Source organism: Papio anubis, chromosome 20 (assembly GCF_008728515.1).
Source record: "Papio anubis isolate 15944 chromosome 20, Panubis1.0, whole genome shotgun sequence".
NCBI lineage: Eukaryota > Metazoa > Chordata > Mammalia > Primates > Cercopithecidae > Papio > Papio anubis.
Genome location: NC_044995.1, coordinates 21,774,002 through 21,788,342, shown reverse-complemented (window position 1 = coordinate 21,788,342; position 14,341 = coordinate 21,774,002). Strand labels below are relative to the sequence as shown.

Sequence of the window (14,341 nt, the reverse complement as noted above, 5' to 3'; positions counted from 1 at the left end):
TCTCCATTATGTACTTTGATGGGCAGTAAGATTTCAGCCTTTGCTAAAAGCTTTCCCACACTCATTACATTTATATGGCTTTTCTCCAATGTGAATTCTCTGATGTACAGTAAGGTTTGAACTACAGCTGAAGGTCTTCCCACATTTAATACATTCGTAAGTTTTCTCTCCAGTATGAATTCTGTGATGTTGAAGCAGGGATGACCTATGACTGAAGGCTTTCCCACATATACTGCCTTCGTAGGGTTTCAATCTAATGTGATTTCTCAAATGCATATTCAGTGATTCAAGCTGGCTGAAGGATTTCCTGCATTTCTAAACTTCAAAGGGATTTTCTTCAGTATGAATACTCTGTTGAATAAGAAATGACAGGCTACTAAAGACTTTCAGGTATTTATTGCATTCATATTGTTTCTCCATAGTGTGAATTATTTGATGTTGAGTAAGGTGTGAGCTACAGCAAAAAGCTTTCCCACATTCTCTATATTCATAAGGCTTTTCTGATGGTGAATGAGAGATGACCTATGAATGAAGGCCTTTCCATGTATACGACACTCATAGTGGCTTTTTTTTTCTTTTTTTTTTTTACTCATAGCATTTTTTCTTGCATATGAATTTTAAGATGTTGAACAAGAAGGGACACACGACTAAAAGACTTTCCACAGTTCATACATTCATATGGTTTCTCTCCAGTGTGAGTGCTCTGATGGTTAGTAAATGATGAGCCATGGCTAAAGGCCTTCCCACATTCAATGCATTTGTAAGGTTTCTCTCCACTATGATTTATCTGATGTCGTTTAAGGGATGAGCCACGGCTAAAAGTCCTCCCACATTCACGACATTCATAGGGCTTCTCTCCTGTATGAATTTTCCAGTGGCGATTGAGGATTGACTGTTTGCCAAAGGCTTTCCCACATTCACTGCATGTATAGATTTTCTCTCTATTACAAGTCTGGTGAGGAGATTTGCTCTGGTTAAAGGCTGCTCCACTTTCATTAGAATTCAAAAGTTTCTTTCCACCATTGAATCTCTCATTTTTTATAACTGACTTTTTGGGTAAATTCTTGTTTAATATATCGTATTTGTGTGAATTCCCTTCAGCAAAATTTTTTTGTGGTTCAGAAAGAGTAGACTTTGAATGAAAGGTGTTTCTAAATGTGTCATATTTATAACTGTCCCCAGTGGGGCCTTCTCTAGAGGTGAGAGTTGCTGGTCTGAAATGTTCTACATAAATTTCATGCTTCCCTTCCAACTTCTCTATATATTGCAAATTATTATTAGAATTTGAAAATTCATAATTTTGTTTTAAAACATTTTCTACTGTTACTGTTTGGAGTGAATCTTCCTCATAAATATCCTTCTTTGTTGATAATTCCTTGCTTTCCCATCTTGATTCCCAATCTGAAATACATCAAGAAAGCACAGCACTGCTTTTTCTTTTTTTTACTTCTTGAAAAGACACTTCTATGGTGGAATTAGGAGAAATGGATAAGAAATGAAGTCCCCAGAAAACACATAGTTCAGACAACTCAAATATTTCAATGATTTCTGAACAATGCTCAAATGAAGCAGAGAATACAAAGTTCACAGAAGAAGGAGGAGTGATAACAGAAATGGGTAAAATATACATAATAGATAAAACAGTATGTGAAAAAAACGAAACTATCAGAAATAAAATGTGGAAGGCATTCTGGATTCCAAGTCATCTCTTTGTGCCCATATTCACATGTGAAAGATTGCATTTTGTCTCATAGCCTTTTTCTCCAACCTTCCATTAATCTCAATTTGCTGCCAGATTAACACACTTAAAATACAGAATTGATACTACTACATTAAACAGCTGCAGTAAAAACAAAATAATCTAAGTGCTCTTTATAGCTGACAAACATTTAGGCCTTCTGAGGTTATGAAGAAACTGTGAATCATATCACTTATTAGACATTAGAAAATATTATTCCTAGGAACATATTTTATATGTTCCTTACTTCCTCTAATATGTTCATATTTCATCCACAAAGCTCAGCTTTAGAAAAGTGATTTTCCCTCTAATTGACAGCTTTTCTTAGCTAAAAGTATCAGTATGTTTTTCCTTATGTAGATTTAAGAAAGAATAATTTGTCTTACTTTGTCATGAATAGAGTAACAATTTGAATTATTATGATGGCAAAAACCTCTAAACTTGATTAGGTGATATGAGTGATACAGATAATAATTTGGGATAGAGAAACAATTATTTTGAAAATCTAAGCTAAATATTTCGTTTTATATTTTTCATTTATATTTGAGATATTTGGAGATAGTATTCCTAAAATGCCTCCACACTCACTATAAACATCTTTAACAAAATCTTCCTTAGTCTCGTTCACCATGACTCACCTGGAATCATACCTTTTGACAGTTTTTTCTCCACCATCCAGGGCTCTCTCCCATCCTCCAACAATGTGATCACATATGGCTTAGTTACGGAAAGACCTGCTTACAGGAAGAATATAGAATTGTTTAAGCTGTGGTCCTCTATTATGAGAGGCCATCACAAGAGGGACCACAAGAAGGGATAAAGGGTATTCACTGAAATGGAAAGATAAGCTTCAGGGAGGGCACAACAGAGCTGCACATTTCCTTGGGAACATGGTACGGAAATTCAGCCATTTACTTAGGAGGCTCTTCAGCAATTCAGAGTGGCAAAAGAGCCCCTATTGGAGTGGATGGGGTAATATCCTTACTTACAGACACCAGGTTCTTGTAATTCTGGACCATCACATCCTTGTATAAGTCCCTCTGAGCAGAATGGAGTCATCCCCACTCTTCATGAGAGAAGTCTATAGCCACATCACTAAATGTCACCTGAAATAGTAAATATATTTAGGCTCAGCCATAGCCCAGACCTCTTCTGTCACTGATGAAGGGGTAAAATTAGCCTGCTTGTGGAAGAAATGGAACAAGATTCAGGAGTTGTGACAAAAATTGGGAATGTGATCTTAAGTAATAATAGGACAGTTATGTAGATGGAATTCTTACATAATAAGGGGGACAGTTATGTGCTTAGGATTATTATACAATAAGGGTGAGAGACAAATATGAGAGCTTTGCTTCAGTAGAATTTTTTGTTAAAAGTTATAGAATTACATGAATTTTTAAAAATCAACATTTAACATTAGACAGCATACAGTCAAGTATTTGGTTATATCTTTTATAGTTTAAGTACTAGGTAAGTAATTAAAAAATGAGGCTAAAGCGATTGTCTCTCAAACAAGATACTCAGCATGATCCACTAAGGCTCACAAAAAATGGGTTCAGAAAAAAGATCTTTATATTAAAGACTGATAGACATTAATATACATTTTGGTAAATTCTTCTTTAATATATCATATTTGTGTGAATTCCCTTCAGCATAATTTTTTTGTGGTTCAGAAAGAGTAGACTTTGAATGAAAGGTGCTTCTAAATGTGTCATATTTGTAACTGTCCCCAGTGGGGCTTTCTCTAGAGGTGAGAGTTGCTGGTTTGAAATGTTCTACAGAAATTTACGGTTTGATTGTGTCTCCCAAAAAGCATGTATTGAACTTAATCGCTGTTCAAACAGTATTGAGAGGTGAGATCTTTAGGAGACGATTACGCCTTGAGGGCTCTGTCCTCATCAGTGGATTAATGTCATCATCGTGGGAGTGGGTTCCTTATTTAAAAAATTAGTCCGTGGCCCCTTTTACCTCTCTCTCTTCTCTTTGCCCATCCACCATAAAAGGACACAGCAACACAGCCCTTGCCAGACACCTTCCCCTTGATCTTGGACTTCCCAGGCTCCAAAACTATGAGAAGTCATAGGAGCACAATCCCTACTGTGAACTGCGCATGCAAGGGATTGAGGCTGCACGCTCCTTATGAGACTCTGACTAATGTCTGAGGATCTGAGGTGGAACAGCTTACGCCCAAACCACCACCTCCCACTCCTGTGGAAAAACTGTCTTCCATGAAACTGATCCCTGGTGCCAAAAGGGTTGGGCACCCCTGCCACAGACAGTCCTTAACTAGGACCTGAAACTAAGGGGAAAAAAATAAAAGGGTACATTTCAAAGAAAATATTCTAAGGAAATGCTCACAGATGTGCTTAGAAATTCCTCTCAGTAGTACTCATTTCATTTAATATATCATATTTGTGTGAATTCCCTTCAGCAGAATTTTTTTGTGGTTCAGAAAGAGTAGACTTTGAATGAAAGGTGCTTCTAAATGTGTCATATTTGTAACTGTCCCCAGTGGGGCTTTCTCTAGAGGTGAGAGTTTTATTTCTCTACAGGCGAGAGTATTATTTAAAATAGTAAAACTTTAGAAGCTTAAATATTCAATAATAGCTTATTGGCTAGTCAAATTATAATATGTGCAAAAAATACATCCATTTAATACAGCATTATTACTGTCTTTGATTTGTGAAACAGACTGATCTACTGTGGTAATTTGTTAGCTCCGAGAGTTAAAGAGTACTAGCACTTATTTAAATTGTTTATGCTTTCTTACTTTTCTACAGTGCTGCAATCCTCAATACAGGAGCCACGAGTCAATTTGGCTACCTACACTTAAATTAATTAAAATGTAAAAATAAAATAAATAAAATTTAAAAATCAGTTCCTCAGTTGCTTAAGCTACAGTTCAATTACTCAACAGTCATACAGGGCTGGTGGCTACTGTACTGACCAGTACACATGCAGAGCACTTCCACCACTGCAGAAAGTTCTCTTATACAATACTACACTAGATCATGAAGTTCTGTGTGTCAGTGCACACCAAAATCCATGTACAACTTTTCCTAACAGGTACTTCATAAGCATTTAGAAGATGAACCAATGAATGGTTTGGCATTAGTTCACTTTAGCCTTTTTTTTTTTTTTTTTTTTTTAAGAGACAGGGTCTTGCTGTGTTGCTAGACTGGAGTACAGTGACATAATCATAGCTCACTGCAGCCTCACACCCCTGAGCTCAAGCAATCTTCCCACCTCATCAGCCTCCCGAGTAGCTGGGACAACAGATATGTATCAATATGCCAGTTTTTCAATTCTAATTATCTAATTTTTCCAAGAAAATATACTTCACTCAACATGTACATCTGCTACTCACATCCCCTCCTATGCAAGCTTCACCTTCCATGCCATGATTCTGCCCCACCAGTTCTTCATTACTCATCTTATTCACTCCACAATTACTTACTAAGCATCTATCTGGTGCCAGGTATCACTCTGGGTACTGAAGCTATAACAGACAACAAAAAAGAAAAAACTTTCCGCCCACCAGGAACAGACAATGAGCACATGCATAAAATGAACATAAGTACATCAGTTAGTGAGTGACACGTGCCGTGGAAAACAACAAAGCAGCGATGGAGGAGTGGAAGTGCTAGGCGAGGGAAGGTGACTGCAATTGCAAATAGGCGTTCAGGGAAGCTCTTCTGTGAAAGGAACCATGGAACAAACACATGAAGGAGGTAAGAATGCAAGCTTGTGCATATGTCGGGGAAGAATATTCCACGTGGATGGCACAGCAACTGGTGACAGTGGCTGGAGCTCACAGGAATGAGGAGGCAGAGAAGGAAGGTGGGATCAGAGAGGTAATGGCCTAATTGTGCAAAGAGGTTATTGCAGAAGTGACTCTGAGTTAGAGACATTGAAAAATTTTAAGTTAAGGAATGACAGAAATTTATGTAAGGATAGGATCACGGTGACTGCTGTACTGAGAACAGACTGATGAGGGTTAAGGGCCGATGCAAGGAATCCAGCTAGGAGGCTACCACAATAATCCAGGTGTTTGGTCTGGGGTGGTAGTGGTAGTGGTGGTGATAGGGTAACGAATGGTCAGATTCTGTATACAGTGTATTGTTTAGATCCAACTAGAGAACCTGAATATGAGCAATGAGTGAAAGGGAAGAATCAAGGATGACTGCAAACATCTCTTGACTTGAGACCACATGGTACGGTTTTGACAACCATAAAGCAAATAACCTTACATTCCAAACTTGCATCGTGAATTACAGTTTAAAAATGTTGGCAAGATTAGAACATCTAGCAGAAAACTGTAGAAAAGAGGACCACTGGGTGAGAAGGACAATACCTTGGAGCTCTCCGGTGGGCTCCATCCTTCTTACAGTGAAAGGAACCATAGATCCAGTCCCTTAAATGGACTTGATTTGGTTGGAACAGGCAGGAGAAGCAAAGCAAACTGATAAAGTTGTTTCAGGAAGATTTGGGGACACATCGACTTACTTGAGACATTACTCTGCAATTTCCAATAGCCAACAGAGTCCTCTTTCCAGGCTATCTTAGAGCTGGGCAGTGTCCTGAGGGCACAGAAAGGCAGGAAAAAGCAGTTATGAAAAATCAGGCTTATGTTGCGGCACCTGTGACACACCTTAATGGAAAGGTACACTGGTAATCACTCTCCGGGGCCCCAATCTCTCCCTGGGAACTAACTGGGTGTTTCTCCACAAGGGCTAACCGTTTACCAGGTGCCACCTGAGAGGAAAATCAATTATTCTGCACATAAAAGACTCATAAAATAACAGTAGTAACTTTATCAGCTCGTTCAATCTTGACCAATGCACGGTGGGCATTCACATTATTCCAGATCTCTTTTTAAACGATGACGAAACTGAAAATTCCAAGATACTGAACCCATTTGTTCAAGGTTACACAACTGCAAAGCACCGACTTCATGACGACGTAACCCAAAGACAACTGTGGCTGGCGTCTGCTCAGGCGCCCACTTCGCTCTCACAACAGCGCCAAGAGGTCGATGCCGTCATCACCTCGCGTTTACACAGCACGACACGAAGGCCAGGAAAAGCCCAGGCTCCGGCCAGGGTCACACCACGAGGCAGACCCAGGGCCTGAGCCCCACCGCCGCCCTCGGGACTCGCACTGGCCGGAGTCCTCAACGGGGCCTCACCGTCCCCGCAGGCGCCCAGAGCCCGCATCTCTGCGGACAGGACGCACCGCGTAGCTGGTGAGCGGGCAACGGCCGCCGACCTCCGGGAACGACACTGCCCAGAATCGTTCCTCAGCCTGGCAGTCCCCGCCAGGCCTGAGGCTATCGCGAGACTGACCCAGTGCACCGCCTAAGGCCAAGCCACATTTTCTAGAATCCTCCGCGTGCGGGACAAAAGTGCCGGGTGCAGCGAACCGCAAGCACCGGAAGACCACACTTCCCAAGAGTCTCTGCGGCGGCGCGGACCTGGTCAGCTGCGGGCAAACCGGTCTTGGCTTGGTAAGAAACTAAACTGCCTGGGGCTGTCGTCTCAGTGCCGGCTAGTTAGGACCACGCGCGAAGTGTTCTGGGGCACACAGTCCTGTGGTGAATGATACACCTCGGAACCGAGGGCCACCCAGTGGCGCCCGGACCAAGAAATTACACTTTCCAGAGAACTCTGCAGCCGCCCTAAGGTCTTCCGGGTCATTCATTTGCTCACACAAACGTTTCCCTCCGGGACGTGGGCAGCCCTTGCTGGTACTGCGCAAGTGCTCGCCGGTGCTAGCAAAGAGGCGTCTCTCATCCCAAACCCTGCTGCTGTGCTGTCCACCTTTTGAGGTCTTTTTGTGTTTTTGGCACTCATTTGCCCAAGACGATAGCTCACAAAACGCCCTGTGACCCGACTGTCACAACTGTAGTTCGCCGGCCAAGGACATTTCCTGGAAATGCATGCGGACACGTATATGTGACACTGATGACGGCCGTTCTGACGTGCGTTACGTCCCCTGGGAGGACTTGGAAATACTGAACTTGAGTGAGCACTGGGAGGATGGAGACCCTCATCCTGGGAGGAGTCACTCCTCCTGCAGCCATCAGAGCCTGTCGCCCCCTCTCCCCAGAAGTGCTTCTTAGGCCCTGACCTTGCCCGGCCCACCCAAAAGGGTAATGGACCTCTCTGTATGCAAGCCAGAGCAGTCTACTGTTTGTGTATATTTGGCTTGTTTAGTTTCTTTCTTTTTTTTGAGACGGAGGCTTGCTCTGTCGCCCAGGCTGGAGTGCTGGAGTGCAGTGGCACGATCTGGGCTCACTGCAAGCTCCGCCTCCCGGGTTCACGCCATTCTCCTGCCTCAGCCTCCCGAGTAGCTGGGACTACAGGCGCCTACCACTACGCCCGGCTAATTTTTTGTATTTTGTAGTAGAGACGGGGTTTCACTGTGTTAGGCAGGATAGTCTCCTGACCTCATGATCCTCCCGCCTCGGCCTCCCAGAGTGCAGGAATTACAGGAGTGAGCCACCGCGCCCGGCATACTTTCTTTTTAACATTTAAATTAAATGTTAATTGACCTCACTCATTTTAAAAATTATAAATAGTGTGGCTATAGACTTTTTAGTACTTGGTAAGTACTGACCTGCATGATCGTGAAGCGGTGCTTCTGTTACCAGAAAGGGGTCCCAGTCTAGACTCCAAGAGAGGGTTCTTAAATCTCAGGCAGGAAAAATCCGTGGGCGTCCACAGTGCAAAGCCAAAGCAAGTTTATTAAGAAGGTAAAGACAAAAGAATGGGTACTTCACTGGCAGAGCAGCAGCTTGGACTGTTGGAATAAGGATACTTGTAGTTATTTCTTGATGATATGCTAAACAAGGGGTGGTTTATTCACGAGTTTTCTGGGAAAAAGGTGGCAGTTTCCCGGAGCTGAGGGCTTCCTCGCTTTTTAAACCATACAGGGTAACTTCTGAACCTTACCATGGCATTTGTAAATTGCCATGGCCCTGGTGGGAGTGTCTCTTAGCGTGCTAATGCATATAATTAGCATATAATGAGCAGTGAGAACTACCAAAGGTCACTCTCCTTGCTATCTTGACTTTGGTGGGTTTTGGCCAGCTTCTTTACTGCAACCTGTTTAACCAGCAAGACTTTTATGACCTGTGTCTTGTGCGGACCTCCAGTGTTATCCTGTGACTTAGAATGCCTTAACTGTCTGGGAAGTAGGTCTCAGCTTTGTTTTACCCAGGCCCCATTCAAGATGGAGTCGCTCTGGCTCTGACACTTCTACCTTGGTGTATCCTGTGGATGTGGTGGTGAGTTCCTATAGCAGCCATAGTTTTAAAAAACATTGTGGCATCAGCTGGCTTCCTCTCAAGGCTCAGAGTATGTAATAAGGAAAGACTGGCTTGTGCAAAGTATGTTCCCATTTATGACTTTACTGTACAATGATGAATTGTTTTCCAAAGTTGTACCAATTTTCACTCCCACTAGAGTTTATGGTTATTTTGGTTGCCAGCTCTTACTGCCAACACTGGATTTGTGAAACTTTAAAATTTTGATAATTTACTAGGTGTGAAATCATAACTCGTGGCTTAAAGTTGCATTGTTTAATTCTTAACGAGATTGAGAGTCTTTTCAAATGTCTGTTGGCCTTAGTATTGTCTTCTCTGAGAACTGCAGGTCTTTTGGTTAATGTTCTTTTGGAATGATGACCTTTTTAGTATTAAAATGCAGGAGACATAGAAAAAAATGAGATTTTAAGGAGATAGTGCAGTGACTAGGTTATTAAGATTATTTTCCACTTAGAATCCTGAGCTTTCAACTGAAGTAGTAACTGAATGTGTTTTCTGGAGCTTGGCATAATGTTTCTGGTTATGAAATTCTTAAAATCTTTCCTGCTTGGGATTTGCTGAACAACCTGAATCTGTGACGTGCCATCTTCGGTGCTCAGCAAACACTTCCTCTCTCATGTATTGTCTCTTGCCCATTCTTTCTCTCCCTTGAGAACCCCAATTCATTATAAGGCAGGTATTACCACTCTGTATCCTCCAGGTGTCTTAAATTCTCTGTAATTTCCATCCTTCAATCTCTGCGTTGCATTCTGAATAATTTATTCCGATCTATTGCCCATTCATAATTGTCTCTCCAGGACACTTTAATTTCAATTTTTCAAAAAAATTTTTTTAACATGGTAGGCATAGTTGCTTCATAATATGTATCTGATAATGGCAATAACTGAAGATTTTATGGGCCCCTTTGGATGTTCATTTTTAAATTCTTCAATCAGTTTGGTTGCTTCCTTTTTTGTTGGTTATCTTTGTCCTTGAAAAGAGATTTCAGGGAGCTTCCCTATATCCTTAGATGAAAGTGCCTTTCTCTTCTAGAGATTATATACTTTTTTTTTCAGACAAAACTAAGATCCCTACCACTCTGGAACCACTTTAAACCACACTTAAGACATAAAGTCCCTGCTCAATCCATCCAGAAAAGCTTACATAGAGATTCTTCATTGTTGCTGCTTTTCCTCATGAGCTCCCTGGAAGAATTGTGGTGGCTTTCCCGTTGTGAGTCCTCCGATATTTGGAATATGAGTTAAGTTCATGAGTGGAGAGAGAGCCAACATTAAAGCACTAGATGTGACTCAGGGCATAGGTGAGAAGAACTTTAAATGGAGGGCTAGTCCTTTTGTTTCAATTGCTATGTCTGGCCTTCTCGTAAAAAGCATTCCTGTGACGCTCTAAAGCCCTAACTTGTGAGTGCTCCATTGTAGGGAAAGCAGTAGTCTAGGAAAGCCAGAGAGTGTCGTCTTAAGTACAGCTCCATTTTGAGACTAGCAAAGTACATTCCTTGGTGGTCATGAGCCATAGTCATGGGGTGTTTATAGTTGAGGAAACAGCCTAAAGATACCTACGGGGACACTCCTACAACAGTGCAGAGTCCAGATGTCCCAATACTCATAACAATGTATGCTTTCAAGATAATAGCTATGCTTTGATGTATTTACACACTAGAATGTCAAGGCTAGTTTAAATGAATACAGTAATAAATTTTGTCATTGTGCCTGCTCACCCACGCATAGACACAGTTTAGCTTAGTTTTTTCGTAGATAAGACCCCTATATAAGAAAAACCTAAAACAAAGCCAGTGCATTCCCCCTCTTGCTTTCTGAGGGCTGCTCACTAATGGTGTCGCTTCTAATAAACTTGCTTCTTTCCTTTGGTTTTTTTGAGATGGAGTTTCGCTCTGTTGCCAGGTTGGAGTGCAGTGGTGCGATCTCGGCTCACTGTAACCTCTGCCTCCCAGGTTCAAGTGATTCTCCTGCCTCAGCCTCCTGAGTAGCTGGGACTACAGGCACGCGCCACCATGCCCAGCTAATTTTTGTATTTTTAGTAGAGATGGAGTTTCATCATGTTGGCCAGGATCGTCTCAATCTCTTGACCTTGTGATCTGCCTGCCTCAGCCTTTCAAAGTGCTGGGATTACAGTTGTGAGCCGTCTTGCCCAGCCTAAACTTGCTTCTTTCATTCCACTCTATGACTCACCTTAAATTCCTTCCTGAACCAGATCCAAGAACCCTGTCTTGGAGTCTAGATTGAGACCTCTTTTCTAGTGACACCATGGCTTGCATTGTTAGCAGAAAGGTTAGAGGCACTGGAATAGAGACTGAGAAGGAGAAATTGGGTGTGAGGTAGAGAGAATCACAGGTATAAGCAAGTCTGTTTTAAACAAATATTATGCCAGACACTTGAGAAAGAAAATGGGGCAGAGAGAGAGAGAGAAATAAGGAGAAGGAAAACATTACATGCAATACTGAATCCACTCCCTTCCACTAGTTCTTAGCTGCCTTCTGTCCCTTTCCTATTTAAAATAATGCAGTATTTACAGTCAGTGATTTTTGCTGTTGGGATTTTTCTGGTCAAGGGCACATTTTAGAATATGAACTTGGGAGAATAAATGCCAGTTTATGTTGATGCTGAAGCTGTTTAAGATTCAGGGCATGCTATGATGTGAATGTCTGTCCCCTGCCCCTGCCACCAAATTCATATGTTGAAACCAAATCCCCAGTTTAATACTATGAAGAGGTGAGACCTTTGAGGAGATACTAAGTCATGAGGCTGGAGTTCTCGTGAATGGATTAGTGTCCTCATAAAAGAGGCCCAAACTTGTTTGCTCCTTTTGCCATTTGAGGATATGGAAGAAAGTGTCGTGTATGAAGGGAGACAAGGTTTCTGATTTGTTTTTTGGTGGAAGTTTAGGTTCCAATGAGTCCCATATCAGATCAGCGCAGCAGCTGCTTAGCCTGTGGGAAAATTCATGGTTAATGGGTCACAAGGGAGTATGAGCCCTTAATCTGGCCTCCAGCACTTATGGGACGGGGACAAGAGCAAACATTTATGAAGATAAGTTAAGGCCTGAGTTGAGATACAGGCCTTTAGGGGTTTGTGTTTTGGACTGGAGGACAGAGGAGATCACCCCCTCCTGTAGGTGGAACATACCAGAAGACCTAGGTTTGGTTCCATCCTATCTAGGGAGGCCTCAGTAGCCATGCCCAGCTTGTGGGGTGCTGTGTCCATGACCCAAAGCATTATGAGCAGCTGGGTATGGAGGGGCACAGGCTCAGGGTCTGTGTCTCTGTATTTCCAGGAAAGCCCAGTAAGTAGCCATCATTTATTGTTTACGAATGTATAGCATGAGACCAAGAGGGAAATTTCTTGCATCAGAAGTCCTTGGGCAATTTATGGCCATCATATGTGGTCAAAGGCTCCAGGAGGGATAAGAGGAGGTTGTCAAAACCTCTACAGTGAAGGAGGCTTTGAGAGCAGTAACAGGAGTACCTACCGATTTTTTCTTTTTTTTCTGAGACAGGGTTCTGCTCTGTCACCTAGACTGGAGTGCACTGGCACAATCACAGCTCACAGTAGCCTCAACCTCCTGGGCCCAAGTAATCCTCCTACCTCAGCCTCCTGAGAAGCTGGGACCACAGGTGCATGCCACCATGCCCAGCTAGGGGTTTTTCATTATTATTTTCATTTAGTAGAGATGGGGACTCCCTATTTTGCCCAGGATGGTCTCAAACTCCTGACTCAAGCGATCCTCCCCACTTGGACTCCCAAAGTATTGGGATTACAGGCATGAGCCACTGCTCCCAGCCTGGGCTACTGATTTTAATTTGGAAATAAAATTTGTAAATACGGAACATGTTGCCACCAGAACCCAAAATGTACTAAAAGATTGGACTTATATGTCCTTAATGAATGCGTCAAATGAGTCTCCTGGGAGGAGCATGTTATTAATATCATGTCATACCTGTGCTCTTAGAGAAAGAAAGATGAATACAGTTCAGATCTTGTCTGCAAATATTGTACATGATGCCAAAGCTGACGAGGTACCCTCTGGGTAGCCTGGGAAAGGTGTGTTGCATGCCTTCAGAGGTGGAGATAAATTGCAGTGGAGAGGCTGTTGGAATTGGCATCGAACAGATCGTGTTAGCCAAATCTATAAGAGCAAAATATATACCAGTTGTTGACTGAATAGAATCAGCAATTTTAATAATATTGGATATTGGCTATGGAGCCCTCAATGGATGGGACCACAGCATTAAGGTGTAGTAATCCATTAGGAATTTTATGCTGTATAGAGAAGAATAAGAACTTAAAAGATAGGAAATAAACTAAATGAAAAAAATAAACTAAAATATGTAGCTGGGCAAAATGTATTATATTAATGCCCAAAGTATGAGGGTTGGAAAAGGGAGAGTTGAATTAATGCAGAGACTATGACAAAGGAAAAGTGGACGTGTACTTTTATTGTTAAATTGTGTGATGAATAATGCAATTGACCATCATAAATAGAAATTCAACTATATGAAGCATCAATATCTTATAGCCCATCCTGAGGCTATCCAGATGCTCTACCTTAAGTACCTCATTAGCATAAACTCAGGTGTCATCAGTGGGGCTCACTATTAATAACAAAAGACATTCCTGTCACTCAGTACATTCAAGGGGTGTCAGCACTCCGAGAGGAAGTGGTGACAAAAACCAAATGTATGTCGTATCACAATCTTGCTTGATCTTCTCTCAAGTTCCTATATCTGTGCTTTTTGATGTCTGCCAGTAAGTTTGGAAAACTTTCAGTCATTATCACTTCAAATAGGTTTTCTGCTCCTTTCTCTCCTCCTCTAGGATTCATTCTCATTATGCCCATGTTACATCTTTTATAACTGTCCATAGTTCTTGGATGTTCTGTTTCAGTTCCCTCCCTCGCTCTCTCCTTTTCTCTCTCTTTTTGCTATCCAGTTTGGGAAGTTTCTATCAACATGTTTCACACTCACAGATTCTTTCCTTGACCTTCTGTAGTGTGTTGATAAGCCCATCAAAGACATTCTTCATTTCTGTTACAGTGTTTTTTATTTCTAGCATTTCTTTTTGATTTTTTTTTTTTTTAGTGTTTGCATCTCTCTGCTTACATTACACATGTGTTCTTGCCTGTTGGCCACTTTTTCCATTAGAATCCTTAGCATATTAATTACAACTTAAAATCCTGGTGTGATAATTCCAACCTCTCTGCCCCAGCGTCTTGCTGTGATAGCTGCTTTGTCTCTTCCTAATGTGTTTCTTCCTGATGCG

The 14,341-nt window shown here is 41.8% G+C and overlaps 1 protein-coding gene across 3 annotated transcripts; it reads right to left on the bottom strand.

Moving 5' to 3' along the window:
* Positions 1 to 377: 377 nt before the first annotated feature.
* Positions 378 to 7,100, bottom strand: LOC101021855 (zinc finger protein 181). Of its 3 annotated transcripts, none has more exons than XM_031659668.1 (5): positions 6,974 to 7,100; positions 6,245 to 6,318; positions 2,728 to 2,844; positions 2,377 to 2,475; positions 378 to 1,401 (listed from the first exon to the last, which is right to left on the bottom strand). In XM_031659668.1, the coding sequence occupies exons 3-5, from the start codon at positions 2,795 to 2,797 to the stop codon at positions 590 to 592; spliced, it is 981 nt and encodes a 326-aa protein (XP_031515528.1). In that variant the 5' UTR covers positions 2,798 to 2,844; positions 6,245 to 6,318; positions 6,974 to 7,100; the 3' UTR covers positions 378 to 589. The 3 variants fall into 3 exon arrangements, with proteins under 3 accessions (XP_031515528.1, XP_031515530.1, XP_031515529.1); XM_031659670.1 differs by having other exon boundaries at positions 2,377 to 2,472; positions 6,974 to 7,091; XM_031659669.1 differs by lacking the exons at positions 6,245 to 6,318; positions 6,974 to 7,100 and having other exon boundaries at positions 2,728 to 2,915.
* Positions 7,101 to 14,341: the final 7,241 nt, after the last annotated feature.

Coding starts and splice junctions, on each gene's coding strand:
- LOC101021855 (XM_031659668.1), bottom strand. CDS start 2,797: ATGACTCCATTCTGCTCAGAGGGACTTATACAAGGATGTGATGGTCCA. Junction 2,476..2,727: donor ATTACAAGAACCTGGTGTCT/GTAAGTAAGGAT, acceptor TCTTCCTGTAAG/CAGGTCTTTCCGTAACTAAG. Junction 1,402..2,376: donor GTCAAAAGGTATGATTCCAG/GTGAGTCATGGT, acceptor GATGTATTTCAG/ATTGGGAATCAAGATGGGAA.